A 15,029-nucleotide genomic window follows, 5' to 3' on the forward strand; every position below is an offset into this window, starting at 1 on the left:
ATAACCATAGTATGTTTTACACATATAATCCACACAACAAGAAAAAAGGGCTTCTACGATGGCCCAAAAGCGCCGTGAAAACTTATTCACGGCGCATTATAGGCCATCTTGTATAAGGGTTCTGTAAATACTTAATTTTTTTTACGGGAAAAAATTTATCTCGTAGAAAAATAATAGATTCGCCGTAAAAAGTAATTTTGTTTATATATTAAATTTATTTACAATATGGATATTTTTCCATTAATAATTAACTTACGAAGCACCGGCGCATGCCGTAGAATAGTTTTCTACGGCGAATTGTAACTACCCGTAAATAAAATTTTCTACGGCAAATTATAACTACCCGTAAATAAAATTTTCTACGGCAAATTATAACTACCCGTAAATAATCTCATGAGACACCGACACATACCGTAGAAAAGTTTTCTACGGCGCGTTGTAAACCCGTAAATAATCTCACGAGATACCAAAGCATGCCGTAGAAAACTTTTCTAAGGTGAATTTTAATTACCCGTAAATAATCTCACGAGGTATTGAAGCATGCCGTAGAAAAGTTTTCTACGGCAAATTTTAGCTACTCGTAAATAATATCCTTTTATTTACGGGGTTTTAAGCTCCCCGTAAATAATATTTATAAAACAAGCACCCTTAATTAATGCCGGTTAATCAATCCTCCACTACCTGTAATTCACATCACTTTTCGCTATAATTCAATTCAAAAAATATATTAAAAGAGTTAAAATATTTTTACAATTCATCATTTATCAATGGGTCAAAACAATTCAACATTCATCAATGTTCTAAAACAGGAAGTAAATTCATTTGTCAAGAAAATCATCAATTTCCTAACAGTTCTGTTGAAAAATTGATAAACCTTCTTGCACTTGAGTTTCAGTCTGCACTTGTCAAAAAACCACCTCGCTGTACAAAATCCAAGGAAGGAGCTGCAAAATCTACGGTACAAAATCCAAGGAAGTAGCTGCAAAATCTACGGTACAAAATCCAAGGAAGTAGCTGTATCACACAAGTCTCAAATTCATGATGCTAATAAAAAAGGGAAAGAACAAGATTATCATTTATAAATCAAATACAAACATTTTGCTAAGAATTTCTTCCTCAAATCTGCCAAAAATATTTCAAGCAGGTAATTTTCCTTAATTGAATACTAGATTTTTGCAAGGATGTATGAGAACAGACAATATCACAATCTCTTTATATTCATGAGATAAAGAGAATACATGTTTTAGCCGACTCGAACCATAAATTTAGGATTGTATTACACTTAGTGATCAGATGTCCATGTCATTTTTGAATCACCTGACTAATTACTCAGTGTACAAGTTTTGTGTATTAATAATATATTCTTTGTTTTCTTTTACAATAAATTACCCACAATGCAAATAATTAAGCTTCACTTAACTAGGTTGATAATGGTCTATGTAGTCTAAAAACACTAACCAGATGCAAAAAAAACCCTCAAGAAATCAAGTGCAACAGAATGTGATTATGGGACCTGATTTAAGAAATGGATTTTGAGAACTTACATTTCTATATTGTTCTATAAGAAAGATGATATTCATAGTTATGATTCCAAATCACTATTTTTGTGTGAGTTATTTTAATGTTTAATTATGTAACTACATTAACTCATTGATAATACAAGAACCTGCTTGTTGGTTGTTGAAACAGATGTTCTACAAGTAGGCAAAAAAGACCAACCAATACTGTACAATATTTTAAGATTTTAAAGCACAGAGACTACGCTACCATGGCAATCACTTGTTCTAGTGTTAAATATGATGGTTCACACAAAGATGGTGGTAGTTGTTTATATCATTTATTTGTTGCTCGCTTGCCAGAATTTATGGATTTTACCCTCTTGTATCTTTGCTATCGGATTGAAGAAATGGAAACCGACTGATACAGACAATGTATTCCTTGTTATAATACTAGTATACTTCCCTGTTCACAAGGAATGTTACCTTTATTTATTTTATTTTGGCACTGCTTTATCCCCTCTGAGGCAGTAAAATTGACTTGGCTCTAAATTAAGATAGCCATATACTTTCTGATTTGTTATCAAATAGTTGATATGTTAAGACTTCAGTGATTTAGCTTGCATTACTATGTCAGTTCAGCGTATCATATTACTTGTTCTAGAATACTCCCAATTAGAAGACCTTAGTTACCTGAAAAATACTGAGTAGTTTACGGTAAAATTTGAGGGTTCATTACTTCAATTTGTTGTGTATTAAAAAAAGAGACATTAGACTTGTGAAGACAAATATGATAGTTACTATCTTAACCAAGATACAAAGAAAAGGACGATTCTATTTAATGTCTTTGTGTTTGTGTTGACCAGACTAGTTGAACATACATTTCTATAGATAGATGTCAATAGATTAAATATGGTCACTCGAGAAATCTGACGATAGAAATATAGACCATGGTCTCTGGTCAACCTGAACAAAATATATCTCCCATGCCATTGAATTTTCAGTCGGGAGAAACGACAAATTTCATTTGAAAAATTTATTGTAAATATAGATATGAATGCTAGCAGCTTAATGTCGACGGCTTATGTGAATTATGGGAAGAAGATGGATGGGAAAATCCATACAAGGAGACCAGAGAGCAAGGCCACAGAGACGACTAAAGAGGTCCTTTATTTAGGAACAACATTGTGTTGTACATTTGGTAGGAAATAGTTGTAAACTTGGGTGGAACAACATTGTGTTGTACATTTGTTAGTGTACTCAAGTGAGCTAACTTATTTTCATTGTTTAATTCACTCTATATAATTCCATTCTCTTTTCTGCAACTGTTTGAGTTTGCTAACACCCTGATCCACTCTATTTCCCATCATCATCCAAAGTAATGACTCGCATTATTATTCATATTGTATACTGAGTTATGGAAGAAAAAGAAAAACGATTTTTTATTTATTTACAAGGGAGTGAAAAGTCACAATGCACCCAAATTATCAATAAAAATTACGAGGTGCACGCCATTCAGAGTTAGAAGTATGGATTTTCACCTCGAGAGAGATATTTACGAGGTGCACGCCATTCACAGATATATTATCTCCAACTTCAAATTTTAAAATAACATGACAAGATTAAACTTAGAACATCTTTCTTTTCACAGACTATCTTAAATACAAACTCTCATCTTGTAAAACAATATCTATATACCACTTCTTTTTTCTTTCTTTTTTTAATTTATTTTATATATAGATAAACTATGGATTCAACACCAATATCAACATAGCATGAAGTTCATTATCCTCATCTATTGTGCAGCCCAATATTGAACCCAATTCACTAGCATTACTAGACCTAAGCAATCCTTCGTGCATAAAAATAATAAATCGGAAAGCAGCAAAAATGGTCACTTAAGGCACGTGACCCCTTATATACCATAATATGCAATGAATGAAAACCAAACTCCATCCGCAATAATTTCCCAACCTCCATTTATGTACAATAATAATAAAAAAAATGGCCACTTAAGGCACGTAATCCCCTATACACTGTAATATGCGATGAATGAAAACCAAACTCCATCCGTAATAATTTCCCGACCTCCATTTATGCACAATAACAATATAAAAAAATGGCCACTTAAGGCATATGACTCCCTAAAACAATCAACTTTTTAAGCACATAATGCATTGCCATGGTGATAATAAAAATAAAGAAGCATAGTATTTGACCTTTGTTGTAGACTGGAATAATAGAAATTCTGATTCTTCTACTCCTAATGAACTGGTGATAATCAATCCTGTAAAAAAAAAAAAAAATTTAAAAATATATAATGCCAACAAATACATAAAAAATCAGATCGCATGACTAATTTAAGAAATATAATAATAAGTTAATGAATGACTAATTGACCTGAATAATTTTCACATATTTCACACGATGTCAAAGTGTTGGTGCTTTGCAAAAGGCATAAAATCTTTTTCGGATGGCCCGCATTCGCTTGCGCCAGATCAGCAAACCTCCATGCTCCTTTTAAATACTTTGGATTAACTCTATAAAATTAAAGCTTCAACATTTAATGAAACATAAAATTAGTGTAAACAATATTACCTTTTATAAGCACACTCCACTACATATAATAACCTGTAAGTCATGTGCATCAATTCTTTATCCATCACTATTTGCTTAATTATTTTGTCTAGTAACCTATCACAAAAGATAAAAAAATTTGTCAAAATTCTAGCAAGTAGAATATATGACTATATTCATGATAATGTGAATAAAGGTAGAAAAGGGTCTTTTCAAAGAGTAAGTTGGTAATGAAATAACTCCTCTCTTAGATTGTAGAACAAATAATTGATATATAGTATAAATCTTATTAGCACTTAACTTTATTAGGTGGTCTATATATGCATTTTGTATTGAAAAGGCAGAAAAGGGTCTTTGCTATGTTTGATCATTCCTGGTAGAAGATATTAAAAATCTGGAGTTCAACAACAATCCCCTATTATTATTAAAGCTTCTCAAATTGCAAGGCAGATTTTTTGAATGTGTCATATTCTCTTGGTGTTCGTTGCAAACCCTACTGCAAATGTCTAGTATTTGAATATTGGCCTGCTAAAGATCATCTGTTTGGTTTAAATAGGAGGGGCTGTTGTGTTTTTCTTCAGCATTTCTATGTGGTTTCGCCTTTCATTTATTATTTTAGCCTATCTTGTCTTTTAACACATTAATAGGCCATGTCTTATTGACGGCCAATAATACATCAAGCTTGCATTCAAGCTAGGAAATACTCTAGTCCATATAATTCTATGAAAGAAAATTTTAAATCCTCTTCATGGTCATTGGCCAACGGCAAACATAATTAAAAGATAAGGGCTATAATGACAGAGGAAAAGGAGGAACCAAAAGCAAATCCGGGAAGAAAACTTAATTTCTTTTAGCAACAATGATATGACACAGACCTTGTAACACCAAGTGGATGTGGCAATGACTTTGTCCTGGGAGGTGTTGGGCCAAGAAAAGGGCTGCAAAAGAATGCAAGAAGTAAATTCGAATATTAAAAACAAAAGATCAAAACAAATCCACAAGAGTCTTTCTACACACTTTGAAGCTGTGGAACAAGGGAATCTGAAACCACAAAGCCCTTTCAAGTGAAAAATGAGAATCAAAAACAAAGCTTCTTCTGCAAGTTCTCAACTGATTAAAAAAAGTAAAAACAATAATAATATAAGACAAAATTAGACTAGCAACATACAATATAGGGAGACTAACTAGAAAGTGTAGTAAACTTGTAGACACGTTGAAGATCATTAGAATCACTCGAAGTCTACTCCCAAACAATTGTTATGAGAATAAACTTCAAGATCCCTCCCTCTTCTTACTAATAATGATTAAAAACAAGAGACAATTTTATTTTCCTTACATAAACCAATTCAGATTGTGTCATTGGCCCCTTAAGCCAAAGCCTGAAAGCCTTATTTAATCCATTAACAATAATACATGTTTTAACCTTATGCATCAGCTCAAAATGTAATACAACAATCACCAAGATCGATCAACATTCTTACAGTTTGACAAGACTACTAATGCATTTGCATGGAAGATTAGCAATGAACTGCTATGCCTGTTTTGTCCATTAAGAGATGGGGATGATAGATTCTGGTCATCCAATCATTTTAACTATATCTTTACAGAAAATTTCAAAGTCCATAGCTTGTGTGTATGTGTGTATATATAAGAATATAGAAAATTAACCAATGTGAAGACAGCAAATAATCCTGCTAATTATTAATTTATCCTTTTAAATTTAAATAAACATATTACCAATTTGAAAGATTTTGAAAATTTAAATGTCACAACCAATCTAAAAGAAAAATATGGACTAAGAGACCATAAGCTATTGGGACATTACCAATCTTGCAATGGGACAGTGTCATGCACAGTGGGGAATTTAATTAACCAATAAGTTAATAACCAAGTAATTTTTCAGCGATCCCAAACACAACATAGGTAACTTTTCTAGACGGTTATCCTTTCCAACCTCCTACTATCGTATTCGTCAACAGGATTAACCACCCAAATGTGTCTGTTGAGTGAGTTAGTGGATGCAAGTAACTCAGTATTTCAGATTGTTTGGATATCAGTATCCCCTGAAAATTTCTAGCTAATTTTGGTCTTGAAGTATTACACGCATGCAAGCAATATTATTAATTAAGAGAAAATTCTTTAAGGACCAAGAAAATTTCTAATTTCTAGCTAATTTATTGTTTTCTCGGTAGCATATAAATTAAGTGGTAAAATTTTGAGACTGTAATTTTTTATTTTTTGGTCATATTTCTAAATTATCAACCAACCAGTCATTTATTGAGGTGAATTAGAGAAAATAATTCATAACATGTGGATGAGTTGTGGTTGGAAGATGATCAAAATTTAACGTGGTTATATTAGATTACATGGAATTGAAGATTGAAATTAAAATTAATGAAATTAGAGAAAAATAAGTTAAAAAGCAAATTATTACTCAGGAAAAAAAAAAAAAAAAATGAAGATGGATGCAATACAAAGCATAAAGGGTGTGGAATATATAAATTGTGAAAGATAATACATGCATATTATTTTCAGCCTCAAAATCAACAAAAAAAATAAGCCACTTAGGCTAGAAAGATGTTATGTCACGGTAAGGCATATTTTTGTTGGCAATAAGTTTCAGATTATATTCAATTACAAAGATGCCAACAATGTTGTGGGTTAAGGTCTGTAGCTTTAGGAAAAAAAAAAAAAAAAACACACACACACACAGGGCAATAAACTTCTCTGACCTCACTCACTGAAATTTAAATTAAATCCATGGTTTTGAATGGTTGGCTCCTAAAAATTAAGGCAAATCCAAAAGACTCCCTTGTCCAAGGCAGAAAGTTAAAAAAAAAAATAAAAAAATAAAAAAAAAAGACCTTATCTAGTGTGATACAATGTTAACAACTATGGTCCAAAAGTTTGCACGTCTCGGTAGTTCAGTGGGTTAGTGCCTCCGGTGAATTTCAAAGTGTCAGGCTTCGACTTTCTTCATCTACTAATCTAACTTCTAACCCTTATTGCCTTATAAAAATAAAAAAAATAATAGTTTAAATCATTAAAAATGATGTAACTCTAATATTTAATTTCCCTAACACTTACACGGCCTTTTACCTGGTAAAAGGTGAATAGTTTAAAAGTAAAAGATATATATATATATATAGAAGAACAAAGGGGCTTACGGCAAGGAAACCAACCACAAAACTGGAGAAATGTCTTGGCCTAAATTTGTTTGTACTTGGGTAAGAGGACCAATGTGAACAGCACCAAGCAACCAAGGAGTGCCAGTCAGAAAGATCAATGTGAACGTTGGAGAGGAGCTAAAAGGGCAGAGAAAGAAGAGATAGTTATGGCTTTCTACCGCATTGGAAGACCGAGAACATGATGTTAGGAAAGTGTAGAAAGGAGAGAGTTCTAAGATCTGCTTAGTTTAGTTTTCTACAAACAATTCTCAAAAACTCAAAAAGCTATTTTCAGATCAACTATAAAAGAGAGATTTCTGTACAATATTCAAAATCTTCAGTTTTTATATAAAACCGTTTTTAAAAAATTGAACGGAGCTCTAAAAAAATGCAAAAAATTAACATTTTAGAAAATTGAACCAAGGTGGCCTACTTTCTCTAAGGGAAAGCTTGGTAAGATCGAGGCATATGATGGAAGAAATTAGTTGTTTAGATTACCAACGGTGGTTCATTTGGTTAGATTACTTTTACCAGACTTTTGCTTCTTTCTACTAGGATTTATTCTCTTAATATCATCATAACTAAATGGCTGGAGCAAAGGAATGAACAAATTTGAACAAGAGTTCTCCTATTAATTATGAGTGAATCATTTGAACAACTTGAACAAATGAACAAATTTGTAAGACGCATTCTAAATGGCCGGGGAACAAGTAAAAGGGAAAAGGAATGAAACACAACAACATCAATAAATAAAGCGGTTCTGCAACTACTAGTGTCATAAATTTACTAATTTAACGAAATTTATCATAACCTCAGTTTGTTGTCATTTTTATTCTTAGATGCATAAAAACACAACAACATCAATAAATAAGGTGGTTCTGCAACTACTAGTGTCATAAATTTCAAAGCATGAAAAGTGCTAAAATGTTTGTCATGTTTCTTTTGACCAACTCATATTCAAGAAATTAAATACATCTCCCCAAAACCCCATTAAAAAAATATATAGAAAAAGAACAAAAAAAAAGGAATATGAGAAGTTAAAAATGTAAAGGCATTCAGTGTGTGAGGGAAAAAAAAACAAAAGAAGGTATTGCCTATTGAAATATTTTATTGATAAGAACAAACTTCAATTCGATAACATCATCAAAAATAAACAAATGCTCAAATGCTGAATCATTTCAAAATTGGAACACAACAACAACTTAAAAACAAAGAGCTAATCAAGGGACCAGGGGCATTAAAAAAAATAATAAAAAAATATTATTGCAATGATAAATAAATAAAATTGACAAGAACCTTCCACCACTCACTTACAATTTACTATTTGTTTTAATTAGTAAATGGTACTTCAAATTACAACTGATCTTGTTTTTGGTTTTAATATTTTGGTTACATGTTGGATTAATAAATAAAAAAAATAAAAATTACAAAATATTGTAGCTGGCACTTAATGAAGGGGTTGGTTCACCCATCTTGTAACAAAAGCTAGTTTAGGCCAATAAATACGGCAATACCTACCAAGGCTACTTCTTTTCTTCCGAGAGAGTAACTGTAAACAGCCTAGATGGAGAGAGAGACTGTAAAGAAAACAAAAACTAATATGAGCCTTCCAATCGGATTTTATAAGTTAATCCTTTGCTTCCGAGACAGAAACTGAGCAAAAAAAAAAAAAAGGCAACACTCCTGTTGGATACCAGAATCGGACGTAACTAATATGATTTATTTTCAAAGTGATTTCACGCTTGGAAGGCTCATATGAAAACAAAAACTCGAATAACATCCTAATTCCTATAGAACGATGGAAAGGATGAAAGTAACAGAGAGGCAACTGTAACAAGGTATGTACCGTCGTCCATGGTGGCTCTCTTCAACTTCAATTTTTGGTCGCTAGTTGAAAACCCTAACCTCTTCACTGGTTGCTTACGAAATGATTGACACCATCGGGATTCCAATCTGAGAAAGACGAGTTTAGGAAATCAAGCTTTCTTTCCTCAAATTACTGCCATTAACATGGTTGAAATCGATAGATGAGATATTCGGGTCTGTCTCTTTCCACCCTCGTTGAAGCTTAATCTGAATCCTAAGGGTGTGTTTGGATAGTATTAGTAATGAGAGAAAAGAAAAGAAAAGAAAGGATAGTATTAGTGAGAAAAGAAAAGAAAAGAAAAGAAATGATAGTAATAATTTCTATTTGTGTTTGGATAGATAGGAGAGAAAAGAAAAGAAGTGATAGTTATTTTTGTTTGGATAAGATAGAGGAGAGAAAAGAAAAGAAAGGATAATAGACAAATTACTTTTTTACCCTTTTATAACCATGGGACTTGAATGGAATAATAAATCTGTCTATTGATTTGTGGAGGCTAATTTTGGTATTATCAAAATACCACTAAAATCACTATTCTTTCTCTCACTATCTCTCCCTATCTTCTCAATTTTGAGGAGAAAGCAAATAAGAGATAGGGAGGGATAGCTATCCCTCCCTATCTCTCCTTATCCCTCCCTATCCTTCCACTTAAGTTACCCAAACACAAAGTTACATTATCCTCTCTTTTCTTTTCTCTCCATATCCCTCCAAATCAACCCTACCAAACACACCCTAAGTTTTTTTTTTTTTTTTTTTTTTTTTTTTTTTCCAGAACTCTCCACGGAGTGGTCCTTACGGACTCCACCATGTGGCACCAAATTGAAAATACTGCAGCCAGCCCCACAGGTTAGTGGACGAAACTAACAAGCTTGATAGAGTACTCGAACACTGGCGGCTAGTGTGACAGTCCCAAGCCCCCACCATCACTGCTAGCCCGCCGGGGGCCTGAATCCCTAAGTTCTTTGTTTTTTTTGGTATATATATTTAAAGTGATTTTATTTATTGTGTCTATTTAGTTTACTGGGAAGTGAAAAATTTTTGGTGGGGAGTGAAATTTTTTTGTCGGGAAGTGAAATTTTTTTTATTGTTTATTTACGGGGCAAAAAAGATGCCTTAAATGTGAAATTTATTCATAGGCTCTTTAATACACTGTAAAAAAACTTAAGTTTATTTTTGTTTCTCCTGTATATATTTTTTAAGTGAAAAAAGTTTTATTACTTATTTATGAGGCAAAAAAAATGCCTTAAATGTGAAATTAAATCACGGGCTCTTTAATATACCGTAAAAGAACTTAAGTTCATTTTTTCTTTTTTCATGTATCTATTTTTTAAGTGGTTTTATTAATAGTTGCTTATTTACGGGCAAAAAAAATGCCTTAAATGTGAAATTGATCAACGGGGAACATTTATCCTGTTAAAGGTATATAAATAAGTCATAAATATATCTAAATATTCACGAGCTCTTTAATACACCGTAAAAATATTTTTCTACAAGGATTCCACTAAATCCTTATGAAAACATGTCCTATAATGTAACAATTACGAGGATTCTTTTATAAACTTCGTAAATGGTGGTAATTACGAGGCAAAATAAAAAAGCCCCGTAAATATCATGTCGTAGAAGCCTACATTTCTTGTAGTGCCATGTGTCATTTGTCTCCTTGTGTTTAACATACTCAATCAATATGGTTTGCTTAATTTTTCTAAAAAAAATAAAACTAAGCTTCAACAAACTAGAATCATAATCTAGACAATCAAGATATGTATAAAGATAAATCAAGACAACAAACGCCTATAAATTTCCTAAGATGAGAAAACTTAGGAAAATCTAATGGCTTAATGAGAGTGTCATCTAAATTCTAATCAGTATCCACTTTTTCCAAAGACACGACATTTTGTTCAACAAGTTCCGTAAGAAAATGACGTCGAATGTCAATGTACATAATCCTAGAATGCAAAACTGGATTCTTTGAAATATTAATTGGACTAGTATTATCATAAAAGATAGCAATAGTACCTTGGTCAACTCCACAATCTAGAAGCATCTGTTTCATCTAAAGCAATTGTGTGCAACAACTTCCAGCAGATATGTATTCAGCCTCACAAGATGATAAGGATATATAATTTTGTATCTTACTTTACCATTAAACAAGATTAGTACCAACATGGAAACAACCACCTGAAGTACTCTTTCTATCATCCTTGTTACCAGCCCAATCAACATCTTTATAGCTTACAATCTCAGAGTTAGACTCAGAAGAATAACGCGCAATCCATAATTCAATGTACTATTGATATAACGACTAATGTGCTTGACTGCAAAAGCGTGTTTTTCTCTAGGATCAACTTGATACCTATCACAAACACCTACACTAAATGAAATATCTGTCCTACTAGCTGCCAAATACAACAAACTACCAATCATACTCCTAAACAAGGAAGGATCAACCTCTTTAGGATCAGAGTCTCTATCCAATTTAGATGAAGTACTTATAGGAGTTTGCACATGCTTTGAATCTTGCAAACTAAATTTCTTAACTAGCTCATTTGCAAACTTTGTTTGAGATATGAAAATCCCATCATCAAGTTATTTCACTGGAGACCTAGAAAGAAAATTAGTTCACCAACCATGCTCAAATCAAAAGTATTATTCATATTTCTAACAAAATCATGAACAAGGTTATCACAAGTAGCACCAAAAATAATATCATCCACTTAGATTTGAGCAACAAGAAAATCTTTTCCTTTCCTGAAAATAAACTATGTTTTATCCACTCCCCCTCTTTTAAAGCTTTTGTGCATTAGATAAGAAGCTAACTTCTCATACCATACTCTAGGTGCTTGCTTTAAACCACAAAGAGTCTTTTTAAGATGAAAAATATAATTAGAATTATGTGGATCAATAAAACCTTTTGGTTGTGATACATAAACTTCTTCCTACAAAATACCATTAAGAAAAGCATTTTTTACATCCATTTGAAATAATTTTATTTTAAAGTGACATGCAAGAGCAAAAAGAAGACAAATGGACTCAAGTCTTGCAACAGGTGCAAAAGTTTCATCAAAATCAATTCCTTCAACTTGAGTATATCCTTGTGCAACTAACTTAGCTTTATTTCGCATCACAAGACCATGTTGATCAAGTTTATTTTTAAAGATCCATTTGATCCTTATAATATTAACATCACTAGGTCGCGACACCAATTCCCAGACATCATTTTTCATAAATTGAAGCAACTTTTCTAGCATGGCCGTAAGCCAATTAGAACTTTAAAGAGCTTCATCAACATTCTTTGGTTCAAACTAAGCCATATGACATGAGTGTCTTATATCATCTATAATGCATGAGTGTCCAAAATGATAACTACGGACTGTACTCCTACTACTCGGTCTATCCCATGAACCTATCACATTGTCAACTAGATGACTCAATCGACCCCTAGAACTACTAGATATGGGAATGTCTAAAGAAGGTGCAGGAATTCCTGTAAGTTTATTAGTGGTGACCTCTAATTCCTCATCAACATCCTCTTAAACCTCTTCACCTTCTCCACCTAAATTCTCAACTCTTTTTTCCTCATGAACTATAGGTTCTTTTCTGTCTCTTACAATTTCAAAAGTAGTCTCCTCCTCATCAAGTTGAGTAGAGATTACCTTAGGCCTTGTATCATTAAATATAACATTTATTGACTCCATAACAACTTTTATGACGGCCCAAGTTTTTTAACCCGGTGCGTCAGTGATGAATAGAAAGTTGACCCGGTAACGGATCCGAAATGCGGAAGCAAAAGGTGAAACCAAAGTATTTAGAGATATAAACCATCTCTAAGACACCAATGTGACCTTCCATGAAGTCACGAAGTTCAAAGAGAACGAAAGCGGAAACAAAAGGTCAAAACGGACAAAAATCGTAAACCAAGGGGCAAAATGGTCAACTCACAAAAAAAAAGAGAAACTTGACTCTAAGCAAGTCAAACAAGGTGAAAACAACCCAAAAGAATCATTTCACAACATTCCAAGAGGTTCTAAGAACATTGGACAAGAATTCCACAAAATGCCCCTTCCCAGTTGAAGTGAAAACTGACACTACTTCACTAAAATATAAATATCTCCCATTTTGTTTGGAATCTGAGAATAGAATTGATACCATTGAAAATCTGACTCAAAATTCATGAATTTAGGCTCAAGAATCACCCCATTTGGATTTAAAACGAAGGAGTTATGACCATTCAAAGTCGGAAGAACAGTGCTGAAACTGAACTGAAGCTGTGCTCGGGATCTATCTATTTCAGTTGACCGAAATGAGCCATCGGACGACCGAAATGAACAAAATTTATGCTAAACACATGTTTTTGAGGTGTGGTTACTTCGGTAGACCGAAATGAACCATCGGTCGACTGAAATGGCCCTGAACAGTAGAAATGGCTACTGGAAATGGGTTTTTGAAGTCCAAACAATTACCAAAAGCTATCGGTCGACCAAAATGAAGCTTCGGACGATCAAAATGACTTGAAAAGGCACAAAAACACTTGTTATGCACAAGAAATGTTGAAGCTTCACCCAAGCCTCGAACCCCAACATGAATGTGGATCAAAAACAAGATTTTAAGCTATATAAGCATGCTCGCAAGTGTACTTTACATATTGAAATGTATTACAATGGCCTATGGCCTCATTACATGTCATTTACTCAATTTCACATGCCAAACCTCAAAGTTGGAAAAACTCAATTTCACATGTCATTTACATGTCATTTTAAAGGCAAAACTTGGAATTTAAGTACATACACTTAAGATTTAAAGTTTATGGCCCTTGGCCTCATGTCGTACATATCAAATAGATCCCAGTTAGTGTATCTAAGTACACTTAACACATAAAAAGGCAAAAAGAGCATGTTGAACCTAACTAACTTTTACAACATCAAAAGTAAGACTTAAATATGCTGACACTTGCATGTGAACAAGAATGCTTTGAAAGAAACTTCAAATCTCTAAACCATCAAAGATAAATGCCAATCTCCATATCTTGAATCCTGTACCTGAAATATGCCCCAGTAACTTTGGGGTGAGCAACATAAGGCTATTTGTAGGAAATGAGCATGCATCGACCTACGTTTTACAATTTCATCACCTTAAGGTGAAACATATTAAAGGGCTCATGCCACCAAACGTCTACGTCAAGATGAGACTCAGGGAGCATCCTAAGCTACCCTAGATCAATTCTAAACCACATTTGAACATATAAGGCATAATATACTTAACAACATCAAAGTTCACAATGATTCACTAAAATCATAAAACATAGATGTGCTTAACAATATCAAAATGATTCACTAAAATCATAAAACATAGATGTACTTAACAACATCAAAATGATTCATTAAAATCATAAACATGGATGTACTTAACAACATCAAAATCACCAATAACCAAAACCACAAGTCACAATATAAACATGATTGTTAACTTGGAATTAAATGCGAAAACAAATAGTGGAAGACTTGGACATCAAATCCCGGATGTCCGCCGAGAACAAAATGGTTATTCCATGCACTAACCCGCTGAGAAGACCACCCTAGTGCACACTATCTCAATTGGGGAGAACTCATACCTCCCGCATTAGAGCCAAACTCTAGCTATGTCACATGTAGCAGCAATGTCCCAAGACTCCAAAATAATCCAAATAAGTTCACAACTTATACATAATTTATATAATGCACAAAAACCACCTTCCATGCACAAGTAGGTTGAAACCACACAATCCATACCTTAAGTTTCAATTCTAAAATGACATACATAATGTCAACACAAAGTGTACAATTCCTTACACAAGTCAATCATATATTCAATATTGGAAACAAGTTCTCATGAATATAAATTTAGCAACAATGCTCTTCAATGTTTAAAACACAATCAAGTGAATACTCA

General features: G+C 33.0%; 1 protein-coding gene across 6 annotated transcripts; it reads right to left on the bottom strand.

The window, feature by feature from the left end:
- Window positions 1–709: 709 nt before the first annotated feature.
- On the bottom strand, window positions 710–9,559 carry LOC132306068 (uncharacterized). 6 transcript variants are annotated; one of them, XR_009481805.1, is made up of 7 exons: window positions 9,087–9,559; window positions 5,091–5,183; window positions 4,949–5,011; window positions 4,128–4,190; window positions 3,897–4,036; window positions 3,716–3,783; window positions 710–1,014 (listed from the first exon to the last, which is right to left on the bottom strand). XR_009481805.1 is itself a non-coding variant. In XM_059803267.1 (6 exons), exons 3-6 carry the CDS (start codon window positions 4,157–4,159, stop codon window positions 892–894), a joined length of 363 nt encoding a protein of 120 aa, XP_059659250.1. In that variant the 5' UTR covers window positions 4,160–4,190; window positions 4,949–5,011; window positions 9,087–9,552; the 3' UTR covers window positions 710–891. The 6 variants fall into 6 exon arrangements, 2 of the variants coding, with proteins under 2 accessions (XP_059659250.1, XP_059659251.1); XR_009481804.1 differs by lacking the exon at window positions 5,091–5,183 and adding an exon at window positions 8,759–8,817 and having other exon boundaries at window positions 9,087–9,558; XR_009481806.1 differs by lacking the exon at window positions 5,091–5,183 and having other exon boundaries at window positions 3,897–4,013; window positions 4,095–4,190; window positions 9,087–9,558.
- Window positions 9,560–15,029: the final 5,470 nt, after the last annotated feature.

This window comes from Cornus florida, unplaced genomic scaffold (assembly GCF_030987335.1).
Source record: "Cornus florida cultivar Cherokee Brave unplaced genomic scaffold, ASM3098733v1 CherokeeBrave_3.0.0_Hap2_Chr05, whole genome shotgun sequence".
NCBI classification, from domain to species: Eukaryota; Viridiplantae; Streptophyta; class Magnoliopsida; order Cornales; family Cornaceae; genus Cornus; species Cornus florida.